A 19,073-nucleotide genomic window follows, 5' to 3' on the forward strand; every position below is an offset into this window, starting at 1 on the left:
CTGGTAGAACTGTGTGATTTGTATTTCACCCACTTAACCTGCTGTTTTCAAATGAAAGCACGTCCTCCTGTGGGAGAATGAAAAATTCAACCACTGGTGCCAATGTTTTGACTACATAGGAACCTTTTTTTTTTTATTAATGGCAAGAACAATATCCCAGATAGGTATCTGATTTAATAATCACCTTATTCTTTACTAGTTGATACAGGTTTTGTAGTCTCAACTTTGAATACATGGGGGTCAACAGCAAAAAGGGAGGCCAGTAAGTACACTTACCTTTTCTTCACATTTCCTGTGGCAGGCATACTTGCAAACTAAAACAAAAATAAATAGAATACATGAGTAAAAGAGTATGTGGATTGTCCCCTCCCCTTTCTTTAGATGAGCTTTCTACAAGAGATAAGGCAAAACTCAAATCTGTATATATAAAAGTATTTTCAGACTTCAAAACAAAACTAAACTAAAAAAAAGAAGCTCATTTAGTTTTCACCCATTCCTGAAAGATTAGTTAACTACAGCAGTGTTATCAGATTCGTGCATTCTATCAGTTTGTAATAACATATGTCTGGTTAAACATCATGAGCTGATTGTCTTGACACTTACTTTTCAGCTTCACATGTGGTGGAAGTGCTACCACTTAAGTAAGACCAGGAGTAAGATCAAATTGTTTCCAGAGTAACCTGTGAATCTTAGTCATATCAGCAGTTCCAGAGACCTAAGAAAAGCAGGTTGACTTCAACTCACAGGCAACCATGACTGGCCAGAGTATAACTTCATATTGTAAAATTCAGTTTATACAGTGTTGCAAACATTACTTCCAAGAGGTAAGCACTCAAGGTTTTTTAAATTCCTTCTCAGTAAGAGTGGGAAAGGATGAATTGTACCAGCAAGTTTAGATTCAGAAAACAGTACTTCACTTTAAAAGCAGTCAGATGAGCAGCAATGTAACTATGATGCAGCAGCACAATAGCCAGAATCTGACACAGGCTGGTTTTAGTTAGTTTTCCATTTATATGCACTTCCTTCTTTACTCTGATATTTCCTTTATTTCCATGCAATGTCTATCTTTTGGTGTACCATGAGCTAAACTTACTAAATTTTAAATTCAGGAAGAATTTACTTATTCAGTCTCCAAAATCAGTAAGCTACAGAATACCACAGAGGTTTAACTGGAAAATTAACTGGGGACTAACCTTAGACCACTGAAGTCATGCTTGGTTTTTGATGTTTCGACCAAGAGGAAGATATTTTACAGCCTGACCCAACAGGAAAGATGCAACTACCAAGGTGTGAGGTCAGCAGAAACTCATTTCAGAATCAAGTGCATCAACTGTTGAATGAAAAACCCTCATGCTGCAGTCACTTCACAGGGTAAAAAAAGGTAAGGATTACTGACCCATCTTCTATTCGGTCTCGTACATGCTATGTTCACTTATTTTCCCTATGTATAAGTTAGGAACGAGTTCTTTATCCAGAATCCTTCACAGGATCAATTTTCTTTATTCTAAGAATTTATTCGCGTTGACGCAAATACAGTAACTATTAGCACTGATAATGATCTATAACCACACACCCCTTACAAGTGCTATCACCTTAAAGCAAATGGAAGATGACTTTTAATCCATAACAAAAAGCTTCATTTTCAGGGGTGACATAGGGAATAAATAACTAAATTCATTAAGTGATCTGACATACCAAAACTGTCTAGTAGAATCCATGTTTTAAATCAGCATGATTAGCTTTAGCTTTGCAAAAGGCTAACATATTCTAAAAACACACATACCATCTGTTTATTCTATAAGCTACTTTGAGACAAACGCTCACAAAAAAATAAAAAATAAAACAGTAAATCTGTAAGAAAACCCTAATATTAGAGACAAGGTTTTCATGTTCTTTGCTGATGCATAAACTTAGACTTCTGAGGGGCAAGATGAAATACAAAAAATAGATTTAATTCCATAACAGACTTCCATGACATAGCTACTAGTTCATGCAAAACCAAATGACAAATGTCACCAACAAAACACACAATCTCTATTAAAGACGTCACTAACAGTAAATGCAAGCATGAGTTTTTTCAGTTTCCACGTACAAGAAAAGTCAGTGTTTTCTGCTCTTGTGAAACACAACAGTACTTACTGTCTTTTCTGGAAAGAAATCACTCAAGTCAGATGTGAGCTTAGCCTGGATAGCAACATAAATATTCAGCCTTGCAGAAGCACCTCGTTCAAACTCATAAGCAACACAGAAATAGGGCATACAAACTCCATACATAATTAAAGGGAGAACACAAACAAAACTATATTGCTATATTTATGAGATTCAAATAAAACAAAGACTAAAGCCTCAAGAGGTAATTAGTCAAATAACGCCAGGCAAAGCTCTCTGACTGAAACAAACCACATACTTTTTTTCAAGTGTTCAAATCTATAATATTCTGAACATAGAGATCTGATTCATTCACAAAGACTGCTTTACTCCTCCTCAGCATACAGAAACATCCTATTCATATCTAAATCCAATACTTGAATGGGTTAGATTAAGTAATTACCTTTTCTTCTTCAATATCCAGTAAAGCTGATTACAACAAAACTGGATGGAAATAAGCACTCCAAAATGAGGAGGGGGGCAGGGGCAGGGGGGAAGCATCCAGAGCATTTGAAAGAGAAGGAGATACTAAGAAAATAATATGACTTGGGTATCAAGAAGCATACTGGCACACTAAGAAAGAGTGAATGGAATAAGGGCCATGCTGCAGCAGTCCCGTATCTGAGTATAAATGAGTAGTGGAGAGAAGCACCATTGCCTTTCCAGGCACATCCTTTTACAATGCAATTCATATGGGTTTCTCTGCTACAGCTACTACCATCAAGAACAGTGAGAGATCCCTTCAGCAACACCAGTAAATTCAACACTTACCTACAGAGAGAAATCAATTTGCTTGATATTTCATTATTTAGAATTCATTGTGCTAGAGCTACAATGAATTCTACTACATCGCAGAACTGTCTCACCCGGATGACTGCAACACTTCAGTCCAAGGCTAGTTTTATCTCAGCCCAGGCATTTACAGTACTTGCAAAGAGAGAATCTTCTACAATCACTATGAGAGACTGAACCATGGTTCAAGATGCCAGGTTTTTTTAATGAAAAGCCTTAAATATTAGAGATGCACTTTCAGAAATATAAAATACTGCCAGAAAAGCAGTATTATATCATAATCGTGCAACCCATGCCTTTACAGTGCAACAAACATGCAATGCAAAAGCATATGAATAACTGAACAACTGATGTGCTGTTAGTATGCTAAGGCAAATATATAAAACTTACATTTAAAAGATCTCAATAAGCATCTTCTATGGAAAGCTGGCATTCTTCAGGTAAAGCTTGCAAGTGAAATAGCACACAGCTCTTCTCAGGACTACAGTCTAAAGTGTATTCATATCCTAAAATGTGCCCGAAACAGTCTAGAGGACTTAATCAATGTCACACTCTACAAGGTTACTTCAGTTCTTCAGCTGAACAGCTGAATGTCTGCATCCCACACATCAGCTCTTGCAAATACCAGACTTTCCAAATTTGTGTTCAAGGATTTTGGCACTAGTTCCAAGAACAACTGTCCCAAGCTGGCTGGTAAAATGGAGACCAACCCATATTTAGTCAATTTACTGTACTTCAAAACAGCTCCTAAACAATAGATCCAAGAATCCATTTTCTTAAAAGGAGGAGAAAGAAGGAAGGGAAGGGGGAGTGAAGGAAAAAAAAAAAAAAAGGAAAAAAAAGACATTTTGCATCAAAATGAAGATGTGTTAGCTCCTGCAAATTATCAATACTGTTGCCAAGTTAAAGAGAGAAAGACAAGCATAGTGAGTCATATTTTTCAGACATAAGTTCCAAAATTTTTGAGAAATCAGAGTTCTGCTTCTTATGTTCTTGCATCTAAGATGCTCTTTGAAAACCCATAGCAATGTGTTTGTAAAGTAAGAAACTGCTTCACTAACCACAGCATGATTTATGAATTAACAGGACAAAGAGCTTAATTTTTGCTCTGTGTGGTAAAGGCTATTATGCACCTTGACAGTTTTTAGCATTTAATTGACATATGGTATGGCAATATATTTCACATATTTCATACAAATATTCTGTCACACTGCACGTGCAGTGTGTATTAAAACATGGCTGGTTTTTAAGGACAGCCTTGCACTTAATCACAGCTTTTATCGAGTGATTCTTCACGGTGGGTTTTTCTGTGTGCGTTTGTTTTTAAACAACTGTGTATGCAAGGGTAGAAACAAGATAATTCATGAATCCTCTTGGGGTAGAAACTCACATATAAATAGAGAATGTAAGAGATGTAACCCAGTTTAATACCTTTCTAATCTCTAAGAAAAAAATCACTTGCCCCAAAAGAACACACTCTACAGGCCTTGATACTAATTTTTAACTTTCTGGTGACAAAACAAGTTGGGATACTGAATCACAGGCTTAGATGTTTAAAAGATGCTTTCTTTCCCTCAGCATCTCCAATGCAGCTTCCCAAAACAGACAGATGGTATTATACCTATTTTTTGACAGTAGTAGAAGAATCCTTGAAGATCCACAACAAAATGTAATCTAAACCAAGCACATAAAAAGACTTGTGTAATTAAGACTTAGTTTTTATCGCTCCCAGTTCCAGTCTTCTAACACCAGGGAAGACAGGTATCAGAGTGTCGCAGTAGTGGTAAATCCAAGCAATTTTAGTACCTAGGCTACTGCTACCACTACTGAGTAACATCTCAGGCCTGCAGGAAATGTTTTGCGCAAAATACCAGGTCTGTCACTGGCTCTGAAGAAAAGATAGGGGTTTTTTTGTTAAAACGTCTAATTTGGTTTCTGAAAACGCATAGTAAGGCCACCACAACAGGGTCTCCTCCAAGCAGAGCTTGGTACAGAAAGCCATATATGACCAAAATCTCTCAAATGGGTGCTGGCTACAGTAAACCATAGTCTGGTTGAAATGGTTTTGTGGATGAAATTTTGCAACATATGCAGCTTGATGGCTATTTTTATTTCAATGAGTGTTTAATAATATTGTGATCAGATTGTTAGAAAAAATCTTGCACCAACACACATTTTTCTGCTGGTATGTTCCTACCAACTTTGCAACAATTCCACTTAGGAAAAGGGTCAAAAACAGTATGAAAACCAGACACATGGAAATTATTTGCAGCATTAAAAATAAGTTGGCATGCAATTCTGTGTGAAGCAGCTTTGTGTGACTCTTCGCCCAACCCTTTGTGTAGGGGATGAGCTAGAGTACCCTAGCTGGAAATACTGGGCTTTAGATGCAAATGTAAACACTTCTATTTTTAAGAAGTTATCAGAGTCAAATGCCAAGAATGTCACAAGTCTAACAGACACACTCCAGCAACATCTGCTGATGCGCTTCCTATGCCTCCAACATTTTCCTAGATTTTCTTTTGTTCTTATTTTAGATTCAGCCAACCATTGTCTTTTCATCTAAATATTGCTCCCAGTACTTCATGACAGTGACTGCAAACAGAGTTTTTGAAGAGGAAGGCTAATAGACAGTTAGGGGAAATTTGGGCAAAGCTTCAGCATTTTTTTACTTGGCGTGGCTGTACAGTAAAGAGCCTACAGTGAATGAGCCTTCCCACAAAAAAAAATATTCTACTTGTTGTTGCTAACAACAGCAGTGGAAAATCTTTATTAAGAGAAAAATATTTTGGCACTACTGCTGCAATAGCATGTCTGTTTCTTTACTCCCACCTTCTTCCTGTCTTGTAGAAAAATCTTGACCATCAAAGGGTAGGGTTTTGAGGCTTTTTTTCTGTTTGGGGTTTTCTCTGACCTCCCTTCCCCCCGTGGAATGTATAGCCTAACTTTACCACTTTAACTTCATCTTGAAAAGTCCTGAGTGGGGAGCTTTTTGTGGTTTTTTTGTTTGTATGTGGTGTTTGGTTTTGGCTTTTAATTTCTTATAGATGCCATTACAAAGGCAGAATATGACCAACAATGAAAATGTTTTCACATTTTTAAAAATAAAAAACTCATGCAGCAAATTTCTTGCAACTATTTAAGCTACACCTACCAGTTAGGTAGGAAATTATTAAAGCTTAATCCAGTTTAGAACCAAAGGTTGCTTTTAGACCTCCTCCCTCGAGCTAAACAGATAACCCCATGTTGCAACATCTCATCCACAAAACTGTTTCAACCAGATTAGGGTTTACATACCAGCAACCCATATGAACATAAAGTGGGTGGACTGTCTCCAGGTTTTTCTTGTCTTCAGTTGCAGACAGCGTAAGAACTGTAAGATCTCAGGAGCTTGCACATCTATGATGGATCTTGAAAACAACCTGTATAAATCATGCTCAGAGCAAGGATCAAAGAAACATAGGATATCAGCTTAAAATGGGCAATCTCCAAAATAAGTAAGAAATCTGATATTGGTAGGAAACTTATTATGTGGATAAGATCGAGTGGGCACAAAGTTCTGATTCGCAGATGTTCTTAAGCTCCTATGGAAAATATAAGTGACAAAGACCATCACCAGAAGAGAAAATAATACAGGCAATGCAGTATGATCCTTAAGTACTTACACAGTTACAGGCATGTTTTCTAAGGGTATTTTTTAAATCTCATTAATGACAACAGATGGGAATACTGAACAAAATCAGTTAACAACTGATTAACAGTCAACAACTTTTACCTATTTACAGGGTTCAGATCCAGAATGTGCCTAAAATGAGTTATGCTTGTAGCTTTCTTTATGTACTGGAGCAAACTCTCCACTGTTACAACCATTGTCTTCACCTATCTTTTCTTTACTTAAAACTTTATCTTCCTGTTATACATTACTCCTGCTTCCCATTGTAGTTGTTCCCCCAGCCCCACCCATTGTTTTGAAGCCAATTAGAAGGGTGAACTTTTAGCCAAATGCATGAAGATTTACATTGAGGTTACTCTCCCCACATGGCACATCAAGTTCATCACATTTAAATTATACACTCTAATGATGATAGCATTTCATTTCAAATTTTCATGTTAGAGCAGGTAATTCTTACTTTAATTTACCCTTATGAATTTTAGGTTCTCTTCAAGTGGGCTAGCTTATAAAATTGCAGGAGTACCAGATCAAATAGCAGTCCCTGGTTCTCCTGTCAAAAATTGCGAGGCAGAAGGCACAGGATCACATTTATTTTATTTTTTTTTTTTAACTTATTAGCTGTAATGAACAGAAGCTGCCACTTTTAAGAGAACTCTGAGGTTTAAACCTTAACTTCAAAATACATTTTATAACTATAGTTCAAATTCTGGCATGATTAAGTTGGTCCTTCTGAGGTAAACAAATAGGGAACTCATGTTTTCCATAGAGACAATTTTCTGAAACATCATCTACCAGCTGTGAACATTCAAGATTCCACTAGAGGTCTTTGCCTTGTGTATTTTTTAATTAGTAGAAACTTACCTTAGAGATTTCTGCCAAAATTCCTCCCCCCTCTCCCCCAGTTCCCACTGAGGTTGTCAATTTTACTGTCTCTCTTAGCTCCAGAGAGAGCTGTGTTCAGCCAGGATGCTTATGTACCATTTGTGTACTCCTTACTAATTACAATGGCTTTTTTTATATCTCTTATGCTCCATTAAGTCTTTATTCATCCTTCCCTTTCACGTCTTTGCTGCTGTTATGCACATAACTTCCATGATGCACATAGCTTCCATCTTTCACTATCTAAGCTCTGCACTGAAATATGAATGCATACCTTGTACAGCTCTGTTAATTAGAGTACACTTTACTATTCTAGTGGAACTTGCTATTTACTGTGTGCATCTTTTGTCTATAGAAAAGGAGCTGACCTCCCAAGCCACAGATGGGCTACAGTCCACATTTCTTCTCTCAGTCCCCTCCTTCTCAGAAGAGGATACTCTGTACCACTCATGGCCAGGTCAACATCCACCCATTTCTGAGGGGATACTAAAAAGACTTTTCTACTGTAACTGCAACAATTCATGCAGTCTCCTTTGGATATTCTCCCAGACGACTTTCACAAACAAGGTGACAGTCAACTGAAAATTTATAGCAAGAGCCTGGGTTTCTACCTAACTCAGCCTTGCTTGGCCAATGTGTAATCTCTCTTCCTTGGAGTTCACAGCAGCTGTGAACTGCTCTAGGGACAAAACAAACCATGTGCTTTGGTCCTATAGCCTGCATGTCCTGGTTTAAACTTGGAGGTAATCAGCAGTTAGAAAAATAGTATGGTTTTCTGGTTTGTATTCTGCTGTTCCTTGATGAATCTGAACCACACACCCAAGAGACTGATCATTGTAAATCTTTAAACTATTAACTGAAGTAATTATTTTAAAGCTGTCTTAAAACAGTCCCACAGAAGGCAGTATGATTTGCTGGATCATTGCTCAAAAAAAACATGTAAGCGTACATACAAACACCACACAGAAAGCAAACCCCTTTTAATTTGATGGCAATCTTTTCATCCTCTCAAAGATGTCCCACCTTATAAGATTAGAATGATCAGATAGGTATGTCTGTGGCCATCATTAATGATCTTCTGGCTAATTAACCAATGTCTCTTGCCATAATTAACTATAAGATGGTTAAGTTCTGCTGAAATTACAGGGGATTTACATGTACAGTGTATTATAAAATCAATAGATTGATAGATCTCATAATACACCCATGTAAGTGCCTAGCAATACAGGATCTTATTTCATAAGGATCACTCCATGGAAACCAGAGTGACACAAACACCTCTTCCTCACTACATGCTTTGCCATTTAGAGCCAAGTGTAATGCCACCGGCCCATGCATTATACAAATTCCTTTGGCATTTCTAGCTTTCTAATTTGTCTGCCTGTAAAAAGAGACATACTTTGCACATTATTAAGATGTTCATATGTTATTACTGAACTTAGCACTTACTGAAAAACAGAGTATATAAAACCACCTGCAATATAATCATATAAGATTAAATATGCATATATTTACACATATGGTATGCCCAAACAATTTGTCAGCTCCAAGTGAGACTTAATGTAAAAATGTATTTTGACTTGCCAGAAGCAACAAATATTTGATTAAATACAAAGCATTCTTTGTAGGGGATAACTCCAACTAATCCAAAATGAGATTTTAAGTGGATCACTACCCAACCGCAAGCACAGTCACAAATGAGTAGGTGAGTTTCAGAGGAAAATACCAAACCTCTTAGAGAAAAACAGCTCCAATTGGCTCTTCAAATCCTGACCTATGATCTTTAAGCATCTGGAAGATCTTGACTATGCACAGATATTGTAATTTGATGAGAAAATATAGTTTCTACTATGCTCAGTGAAACAGTCCAGGACTTATTTCCTGTAAGCCAATTAACAAGTGCATAAAACCATATGTTAACACAACTTACAACTCAGATGTTATTATACAGATGTCTAATAACCTATCATAATAAAGAAGGTGAATTGTATTCTTTGTTACACACAGCTTGCCCATAATAGAGTGGTAAGCATTTCTCTGCAAACAATATAGCTAAAAGCACGTGCCAACATAATTTAACACCTCTTGGGCTAACATTTATACGTGGTTCAAAGTACAAAAGTTTCATATATATACATACATATACATGATTTCAAAGGAAGAAAGCAAAACTCTTATGTAGTCAAACCATCAAGGAAAAAGGTTTTCAGGAAAACACAAAAAGAATTAGAAACTAAAATTCTGTAAGAACTCTTACTGAGATCATTCCAACATATATTTCCACAGCCAACACATTCACAGACAGCTTAGATTAACAAAAAGATACTCAGTTCGTTCAAAGAACCATTAACTACTTTAAGTTCAAAACTGAATTTATGGAATACTTTGGATTGCATGTAAAGCCTCATTAGCAGCACCTAAACTAGGTAACTTAATTGTTGGAGGTGAGAAGAGTTTCATCAAAAGACATCTGTACAGTGTTTCAAATTGTCATACTTATTTCACCCATCAAATCAATGCTCTAAGAGCTATAAAATAATACTGTATTATATAAAACTACTCAAATTTCCCAAATCTGGTCTCCAATTTTTTTAATTGCCAGAAAAGCACATTCTAGAGATTCAGAGAACCTAAAAAGCTCTCTGTTCTACACTAACAATCATTTGATCACAACTCAAAGAAAAATAATAACTTTAAAAAGCAAGGGAGAAGGAAGTAAAATAGAAAATTTTAAACACCTATTTTACATATATAAAATAAAAAATAAAATCAAAGTATTTCTGTAACATTGCAGGCCTTTCACTAACTATGTAAATACGCACCATTAGTATGTATTATCTGCTTAGCCCTAAATTAAACTGAACTGTACTTCAGGGAAGATAAAACCAGAGCTCAAATCCATTCAAGTTTGAGTAGTGCTGAAGAGATATGGGGAGTCATGTGGTCCACAGTTTACTGCAAAAACGTGCAGGTATGGTAGAAATCAATCAACAGCTGTTTGTCCTTACTTCATAATGACGACCTGCATTAAAGATATTGCAGAGCTACAAACATGTTTACCAGCCACAGACAGAAACAGACACGAGCTTCCCCTTCTTCAAATCTATCTTTGCTTTATGCCACTGTTTTTGTTGAAAAACTGTAACTGAGTACGCTTTACTGAGGTGGATTGAAGTACACAAAGACAAAGGGACATCATCATTCAATCGTTCATTGCTCACAGTAAGCTTTTAGAAACTGCATTTAGACATTGCTACTAGCAAAGGACATATTTTGCAAGACAGGGATAAAAAACACACCCCCAAAATGACTGCCACATACTAATGCAAGCTTGTCTAATCAACACAACACCCAGTTATAGCTTTTTTTTTTTTTCTTGCCACAAGTCAATGATTCATTGCTAGATAAACAGCAAATACTACATACTGACCAATCTGGAGTTTTCCCCTCCCCGTAATTCTCTTACACATAAACTTCCTTTAACTGATAAGATACAGAGTGAAAGGAAACTGCAGCCTGTACAAAGAGCTGTTATTTTCTGAGAAGAAACTGTTAAAAATAAAGATTTTTCTCATTAATAGACAAACTTTATTTCTTCTTAGCTAAAGGCTTTTTTTCTCCCCTCCCTGCCTCTCTTTCCTGCAGTGACAATTTGCACACTTTCATTCAGCAACATCAGGGTGAATTTACCAAAAGCAGCAGCAGCAAGATTTGACTCCAAAACAGCTAGTTTACTTTTCTTCATATTAACAGAGTTTCACAGTACTACCATACATTTCAAGAGTTTCACAGTACTAGCATACATTTCAACTACTGCTGTGCTGGCAAGGGAACAGACAACTTTTAGTTCTAGCTTTTCGAAAACTCTTCTTTATGAAGTCTATGTTGTAAGTTAAAATACAAATGGGTTCTTATTAAATTGAAGCTACTTGGAATCATCACTTCACTGTACAACTCCTGTTTGCTCCCAGCCCACAGATAAGTATCAAACAATCAACAACCAAAAATGTAACAAGAGCAAAGAACAGTGGGTCTGCCTGGTGCTCACATCAACAAAAGGGGCTATGTGATAGTATCAAGGGGCTCCTTCTGAAAATTGCATCCAGAAACCTAGAGAAAATTATCCCAGACTGACTTAAATATAGACAGACATATTACAGACATGAATGTATTTGAATGGGGAGTAGGTGTGTTGGAAGGAAGTGGTTGAGCCACCATTCCCCGAGGCATTTAAAAGGCATGTAGATGTGGCACTTACAAACATGGTTTAGTGGTGTACTTGGAAGTGATGGGTTAGTGGCTGGACTCATTGAGCTTAGAGCCTTCTCCAGCCTAAATGATTCCATAATACAAAGTACTGATTCTCTTCTGATATAGTGCTTTTTACACTGAACCTGATCAAAAAGTTCTTTAGGCAGTTTCTTCACTAAGCAGTCTTCCTTTCGTAAATCCTATTTCTGCTAAGTTGAAAACAGTAAATCCTAAGAACCAACCTCCAGAAGGACAGACACAAGAAATAGGTTAAAGAAACACATACATAACTACTGATCCTATGATGATAACTATAATGCTGAATACAAAGCTGTTCATCTGTAAAGTCTGCACCATAGCTCAGGTAATGGCCACATTCCTTCCACATCCAAATCTTTCACCTCCCTCTCAAACCTTCAGAGGGATCCTAAGGTGTCTGAGGAATATGGGAGGGAAAAGGTGGGAGAAGGAGATCCATCCAGAACTGGAAACTGGTGCAAACATCTCTCAGTGAAACATCTACTACATTTTATAGGAAGAGACAATAGCATTCTCATTCTAGGAAGTAAACCATACATACAGCAAGTAAAGAAACTGTTTCATTAACATGGAATAACTGGAGTTGAACATTAATCAAAACAGAACCAGTCTGTCGTGGTTTTGCCCTGGCTTAATTTACTTTTACACCCCCCATACAATTACTATCAGTTGAGAGAAGGTTTATGCAGACAAAAAGAGACTGAATTGAAAAAAAAGTATGAGTATTTATTATTAATAAGCTAAAACTAAAGAATTATATCTATAACAATTCTACTTAAGTAAAAGGTATTATGTATTTACAGAAGATACTTCTCCCCCCACCTTCCTTTATATCAGTCCAAGGAGGAGAAGCAGTCCTTTTTTATTTTCGGAATTCCAGTTCTTTTTTTCTCTCCAGTAACTTTGCAGCACTTTCGTCGCAGTTGGAATTCTTTTTCCTTCTCTGTGTCAGCCTTCAGGGCTGGGCCTATCCCTCTCCTGGGTTAAAATCGAAGGCTGGGGGTTACCCAGGTCCTGAAGGGTCTTCTTCCATAGGCTTGCAAGGGGACACTTGCTTACTATGGATCCTGTGGTTTAAGAGTTCACCCCTGTTTCCCTATGGAGGTCCCTCCCCATGGGAGAACAGTCCTTGATTGACTTCTCGGCATGGGTCTAGTCTGGATCCCTTACTCAGATCCCAATATCCCACCTGAGCCGTCTTCTGCTCCAGCATAGGTTCTCTCAGGGTCACAAATCTTCAGCACTAGCAGTATGGATCTCTCACTGAGATCCCAAGCTTATCTGAGCCGTCTCACTCTGGCATAAGCATCGTCCCCTTCGAGGGTCACAAAGTCTTTAACAGGATTCCACCTCATCCAAGCTGCTTCTGCTCCAGCATAAGGCTTTTTCTCTGTTAAAGTCACAAATCTCTGGTACATCCACAAGCTCCTCTGTGAGCCGCATGGGAGGTCTCTTTACTTCAACAAACTTTTACAAGTGGCAGGGATTTTATTTTTCAGTCTTTACCCTGCTGAAGGGAGGGAGAGCGAAAGGGAGAAAAAAGCAGCTCTCCCCCCTTCGAACCTTTCTTCTCTCTCTTGCAATTGCCAGCTTTGACCTTGAAAATCTTTTATCTCTTCGCTGGAATTTCTCTGCAGCGGTTTCTCGTCCAAGCAGTTCGTTTTTTAAACCTTTTTTTTTTCTTCACTCTTTTACAGAAGAGAAGGAAGGCTTCAGTGCTGCACCTGCCCCCCCGGCCCAAGCCAGGGAGGAGGGGGCCTTGGCCCTCCTCAGGCCCACTACTCTTCTACATGGCTGCTGCTCCTAATTTCAACTGTGACACAACATTCTCTTCCGTTTTCTTAAAGATGTAATTAGCAAAGGTGTCACTGAACTTTTTGATTGGTTTTTTTTTTTGTCCGGAAATCACTTGGACAAAACCATCCTCAGCCCCAGGGATGGGCTGGTGGGCAAAAGCCCTGGTGGGGATCAAAAGCCCTATCACTGAACAACTTGCAGAAAGTACCTGTTGAGCTTTCCCAAGATTTAATTTCATCACAGGTATCCCACGGAGAAGAGAGAAGTATAATCAATTCTACACAGCAAGGAAGAAGAGTGAGGGAAAACAGTAAGGAGCAGGCAGCAATGTCTGTAGTCTGTATATTCAGATCTTTATTCTTTTTGTGAGTGATTAGATGAAGGACTAAGGATTAGACAGAGCATAACATAACTGGAAAAATTAAAGTAAATACACAGCTGCTCTTGTGATTTTTTTGCAAATTAATGTAGATAAAACATGCCTCAGGGAAAGAGGGTCACACACTTCCTCATTTGGAGACTGAATTACAGAGGCATCTATCACCCACCATGCACACATCACTCACATGTTCCTTACAGAGCCTCCACAGGCACTGCCTTATTCTGGAACCTGTCTGAATAACACAGTACAAAAAGCACATGATTACACAAGCCTAATTACCTACTACAGCAACCTATTGCCTGACAAAAGCAGGGAACATTATCGTACAAAGGAAGGAAACAAACCAAGGTAATACTTACGCTTAGTCCAGGGGGAGTTCCAGAAACATGGATTCATAGAAATTTTAACATCAATATAAAACTAATTTCCTTTACGCAGCAAGAAAGCAAACACCACATCACACATTACTCACCTCTGCAAGAAATTCCTTGGCTGTCAATTACTTGTTTGCAGATTCCACATATTCTGGATTTTTTAAAAGACTTGTTTTTGAAGGTATGAGACCTTGAGGCTGTTTCCTGAGGCTAGAAGCAAGAAGAATAACATCAGACCTTCACTCAGCTTTTAAGTCATACTTTTAAGTGAAATATAAATAATTCTAAAATAAATGTAACAGTAGTACATGTATAGTATGTATACATGTATACATGCTATATATGTATATACATATAACAGCAGTAATATATAGTAGTACATCTAATATAATTTAATAGTCATGTTATATTTAGCAGTATATTTAGTGTTTGCACTCTATCACTCATCCTTGCTCTTGTTCAACAACATGAGCTTTTTACTTTCAAGTGTAGGAAACAACAGAATGTGAGGAACCTCCTGCATATCAGGACACAGAGATCATAATTCATTTTTATCATCACTTCAGAACTCACTCTATGACTTGTCTTTTAAGAGAAAATACAGAATAGTGTCTACAATATGACTCAACAGTCTTCCGACTTAAGATCTTATCTACATAAAAACTAGCATTGGTTCAGGTAAAACTAGTTAAAAATATTCTAAGTAATGCTCTATCACAGTAGCCAATGTAACTCATCTGGTGTAGAAGGTAGGTTGGGATGTCTTCCTAATGCCTTGGTCATTTAATAAATGAAAAGCATCTATGCAAACGGACTTTGGCACAGATTGCTAACTTTAAAATCCCTTCTTTCCTGCATAAGAAATATATACACTAGCTTAAACTAACATTATTTCCACAGTATCACAGCAGCTGAAATATCATGTTAAAATATAATGCAACAATGAAATTTCTAACTGGGAACAGAATTCAAAAAGTCAGTATCATATATGCAATGGCTTCTATAACTTTTGAAACATTTAGATAACATTTAGATTAAAAAACAGAGCCTTGACAGCCAAAAGCCTATGACAGCCATTATCTCCTCTGGAAGGCATGTAACATTAATTTTCACCAACAGGTTTTTTTGAAATACCAGTTACCTACTCAAAGACAAAAACTTATTTCACCAGACCATGAAAATCCCCAAATGTCTCTTCATGTTCTTCATTTTCATTTCACATTTGCACCTTACTTTTCTTACAGTCAGTACTGCAAACAGGCCTGCATTCAACAATAACACCTGTGCTGAACTTTAGCAGCACAAGTGTCTGGAAGCAGAAAGCTGTCCCTCCACAGCCAGGTCAGACCACTGCACCACCCAAGTTCCATCCATACATCTGATAAGAAAGTTTCCCAGTGTGTGGGCAACACATAGGTTAACATGGCAATGAGGTATCATGGGATTTCTTTGTGGCTTTAAGCAACTCAACATGCAGCTCTAGGCAGAATGTTCACTGTCTCCAAACATAACTACAACACAGTGCCACAACAGGCACATGAACCACCATAAAAATCAATGTCACCTTCTAAGTACTGTCTCCACATGGGCCTGCCCAAAACTCCAAAGAAGCCCTGAGGAACACAAATGGCAGCGACAGACCACACACTGAGCAGGCTAGGGGCTCAGAGGCCATCCCCAGTGGGGATGCACAGTCAGTCTGATCTTAAGAATAGCTTCAGGAACTATCACTGGTCTTACCCACAGCATAACACCAAGATAATTCACATAATTCCATAAACAATATGGTAGGAATTACAGGGGCTGAAGGAATAAGCCTTAGTCTGGACTCTCAGGATCTTTCCACTAGTGAAGTGTATTAATCAGCAGAAATTAGTAAGAGAAGTAATCTAATAGTCCACATCCTTGAAAGGTTCAAGCAGGAAATAAAGCACTTGAGAAATAAAACTGAATTGTAATTACAGTGCTTCATTAGACACTTCAATCACTCACTATAGAAATCAAAGTCACAAATTTCCCTGTATCCCCAACTGCTGGCATTTGCAATATGTTACTTCAGATTAAATTGAAAGATGTTTTCAGAAGTATGATTCATATTAAAAAAAAAAAAGAATAGCCGAACTCCAGAATTACGTATGAACATACTTGATGGCAAACAGATCAACCTCATTAGTTTTGAAAAATCTCTGTCATGATTGAGGGTTTTGCTTTTGAAAATATGGGAGAAGCTTTTGAAGAGACAGACGTCTAGAAGGAAGGAAAAGTATCATTACATCCAGGTAACTTCACTAATCCAACACAAGGAGGTTCTGTGCCATACAGGGTTTAGGCATTGTGCCCAAGGAGCTGAGAGTCCTTCATGTCCACAGCCTCTTCTATGTAAGGAAAAAAAAAATCAGCAATGCCATCATCTCTACTGGTTGCTGCAGTTTCTATGCTTTGTAGATTTACAAAAAACAGAATTCTCATTTTAGATTTTATCCTCTCTCCTTCCCTACAGAGTTTTACTTTTGGGACATATCTGCAACTCTCTCTGAAAAGGAGTTTTGCAGAGCTTGCACTTTTGAAGAAATTAATGGATAAACTTCACTGAACATTTATTCTGTAGTTAGGCCTGCTTCTCCTCCGAAACAACTCTTTGCGAACTTCAGTGCTTGAACTGTTCCAAAGAAGACAACTGTCCTGAGAACTCACTGTTTAGAATACTGGAGTTTAGTTTAAGTAGGTCTTGACATTAGCTGATCAACTAGTCAGTCTGTCCATTTACTTTGTAACGTAAACATCAAATGAGTTTTTCCCCCATGGCATTTAGGAAATATTCTGCAATTGAGCCTTTGCATCTACATTAAAATATGTGCATTTTTTTGTTCCCTTTCGTTCATTTTAGGTACATTCCACTATGTGGAGTGTACTGGAGGGGGTGGGGAGGGAAGAAAATAAAAGCAACCATAGCAGGCAGCAAGCAGTGAGGCTTGCTTTCATGAGGCTCAAGACTGAAATCTAAAGTACATATAACTGTTAGGAGCAAAAACTGGAAGAAAACAGTTCAAAATCACGGGCTACAGACTCAGTTTTTGTCCAAGAAAAAGGCTATAATTATTTCTGGTCTCAATTGATAGTGTTATGAAAGTTACACTGGAAATATTTTGCCATGCTATGCTCTCTGTGGTACACAGAAATCTAATGAAGCTGGAAGTTCCTCCCAGACTTCCATCAATATAACACTGTAGACTGTCTGAAGACTTACATGGGCATCCCTGACTATGACGAATTTCAAACACTACTCACCATTGAGCATTTTCATTAAGTAGCAACAGGCAAACAGATGCAAAATTCACAGCAACTCTGTCAAAGACTTTTGAGGTATGTAACACTTGGAGAAGAGAAAAGCAGTTTACACAAAAATCTCCAGATTTAAATTAAGCCAATACAGATTAAAGCAGACAAAATGGACAACTTTGGTTTTGGCAATGCTGATACAGCAATTCCTCCTTGACAGAGATTTAACACTGGCTCATTACACCTATGGAACAGGCATTCACAATGTTATTCCCAAATACCAGATCATATCATAGCAATTAATTATTTAATGAATAACAGACCCAAGTAATATTTGTTTATTTTAACTCCATGTTTCTAATTTGTAAACTGTGATAACAGTTCATTCTTTAAAGAGGTAGTGGGAAGGCTTAGATCTTTTATCAAAGAATCAAGGAAATATTTTAAAATCAAACCTTTCCAATTAGTCTTCAAGAAAAATGTATAACTAAATGCACACACATACATTCTCCATTAAAAATAAACCAAACCAAGAAAAAGACACTTAGCTGATTATTTATTACTTCTACAGAACTGGTTCCCTGCAAAGTCATCCAGGCAGTGACTAAGTAATATTTTTGAGAAAATACAAATCTGCACAAAAATTATTAGACTTTTAAATCATTCATTCCAGTTGTTACTCTAAGTTAAGGGAAAAAAAAGCCAAAACCTGTTTATACATTATTCCTCCATCTCCAAAGTTTGTTTGTACATTACTTCTCCATCTCCAAAATTTCTAACAATCCCCGTCATATTCCAGCTAAAAGAAAATTATAAACATACATACAAAGCCCTATGTCAGACTCTTCTCCTGCTGAATTTTACACAGCCTCTTGCTATAGCAGCAGAATCACATAAAGCAAAAATATCTTCTGTTAGTTTGCCATCTGTGCTCATACAAATATTATCCTTTTTCCCTATCCTCTCTCTAAACTTGCCAAACAATACTGCAGTTTCCTAGGATTCTCTTTGTACATTCGTCTACTCTCCAAGGTAGCTTTAAATCCACTGGATGATATAATGCTCACAACTATTATTTTAAATACATGCAGGGAGGGGCCAGCAGTGTATTTAGCAGAATAGATATTTCACCATCTCTTATAGGCTAGGGAAATGCCCGTAGGTGATGTACAAAAAAAAAGGTCAAATAAGGGATTGACTAAAAGTAGTCTTCATGAAAAGGTTGAGATCCAGTTAAGAAAAAAAAAGAAACTTTTGCAAAACTAATCCGTATTTATTTCTGTAAGATTGCTCCAAAAATAAATAACGCAAGTAAGGAAAAAACTGCTCACCCAACTGAGAGTAACGCAGCCTCTCAACCCTTTGTGTTAAGTTTACTCATTGTCACTTCTATTACTTCTCTACTTCCTCTCCCTAGTCTTACTTGAAGTGCAGAGCAAAAGTCCCATAATTTCTGAAC

The 19,073-nt window shown here is 37.4% G+C and overlaps 1 protein-coding gene across 7 annotated transcripts in view; it reads right to left on the reverse strand.

The window, feature by feature from the left end:
- TNS3 (tensin 3) overlaps window positions 1-19,073 on the reverse strand; it is a 209,142-nt gene that overhangs the window by 140,750 nt on the left and 49,319 nt on the right. For all 7 annotated transcript variants that reach the window (XM_050307116.1, XM_050307125.1, XM_050307109.1 and 4 more), the window contains 2 exons: window positions 14,434-14,545; window positions 277-314 (listed from right to left, as the gene is read on the reverse strand). In XM_050307116.1, coding sequence (XP_050163073.1) covers window positions 277-314; window positions 14,434-14,545 — 150 coding nt within the window. The remainder of the gene's footprint in view (window positions 1-276; window positions 315-14,433; window positions 14,546-19,073) is intronic.

This window comes from Myiozetetes cayanensis, unplaced genomic scaffold (genome assembly GCF_022539395.1).
Source record: "Myiozetetes cayanensis isolate MyiCay16 unplaced genomic scaffold, myiCay2020 scf1, whole genome shotgun sequence".
Classification (NCBI taxonomy): Eukaryota; Metazoa; Chordata; class Aves; order Passeriformes; family Tyrannidae; genus Myiozetetes; species Myiozetetes cayanensis.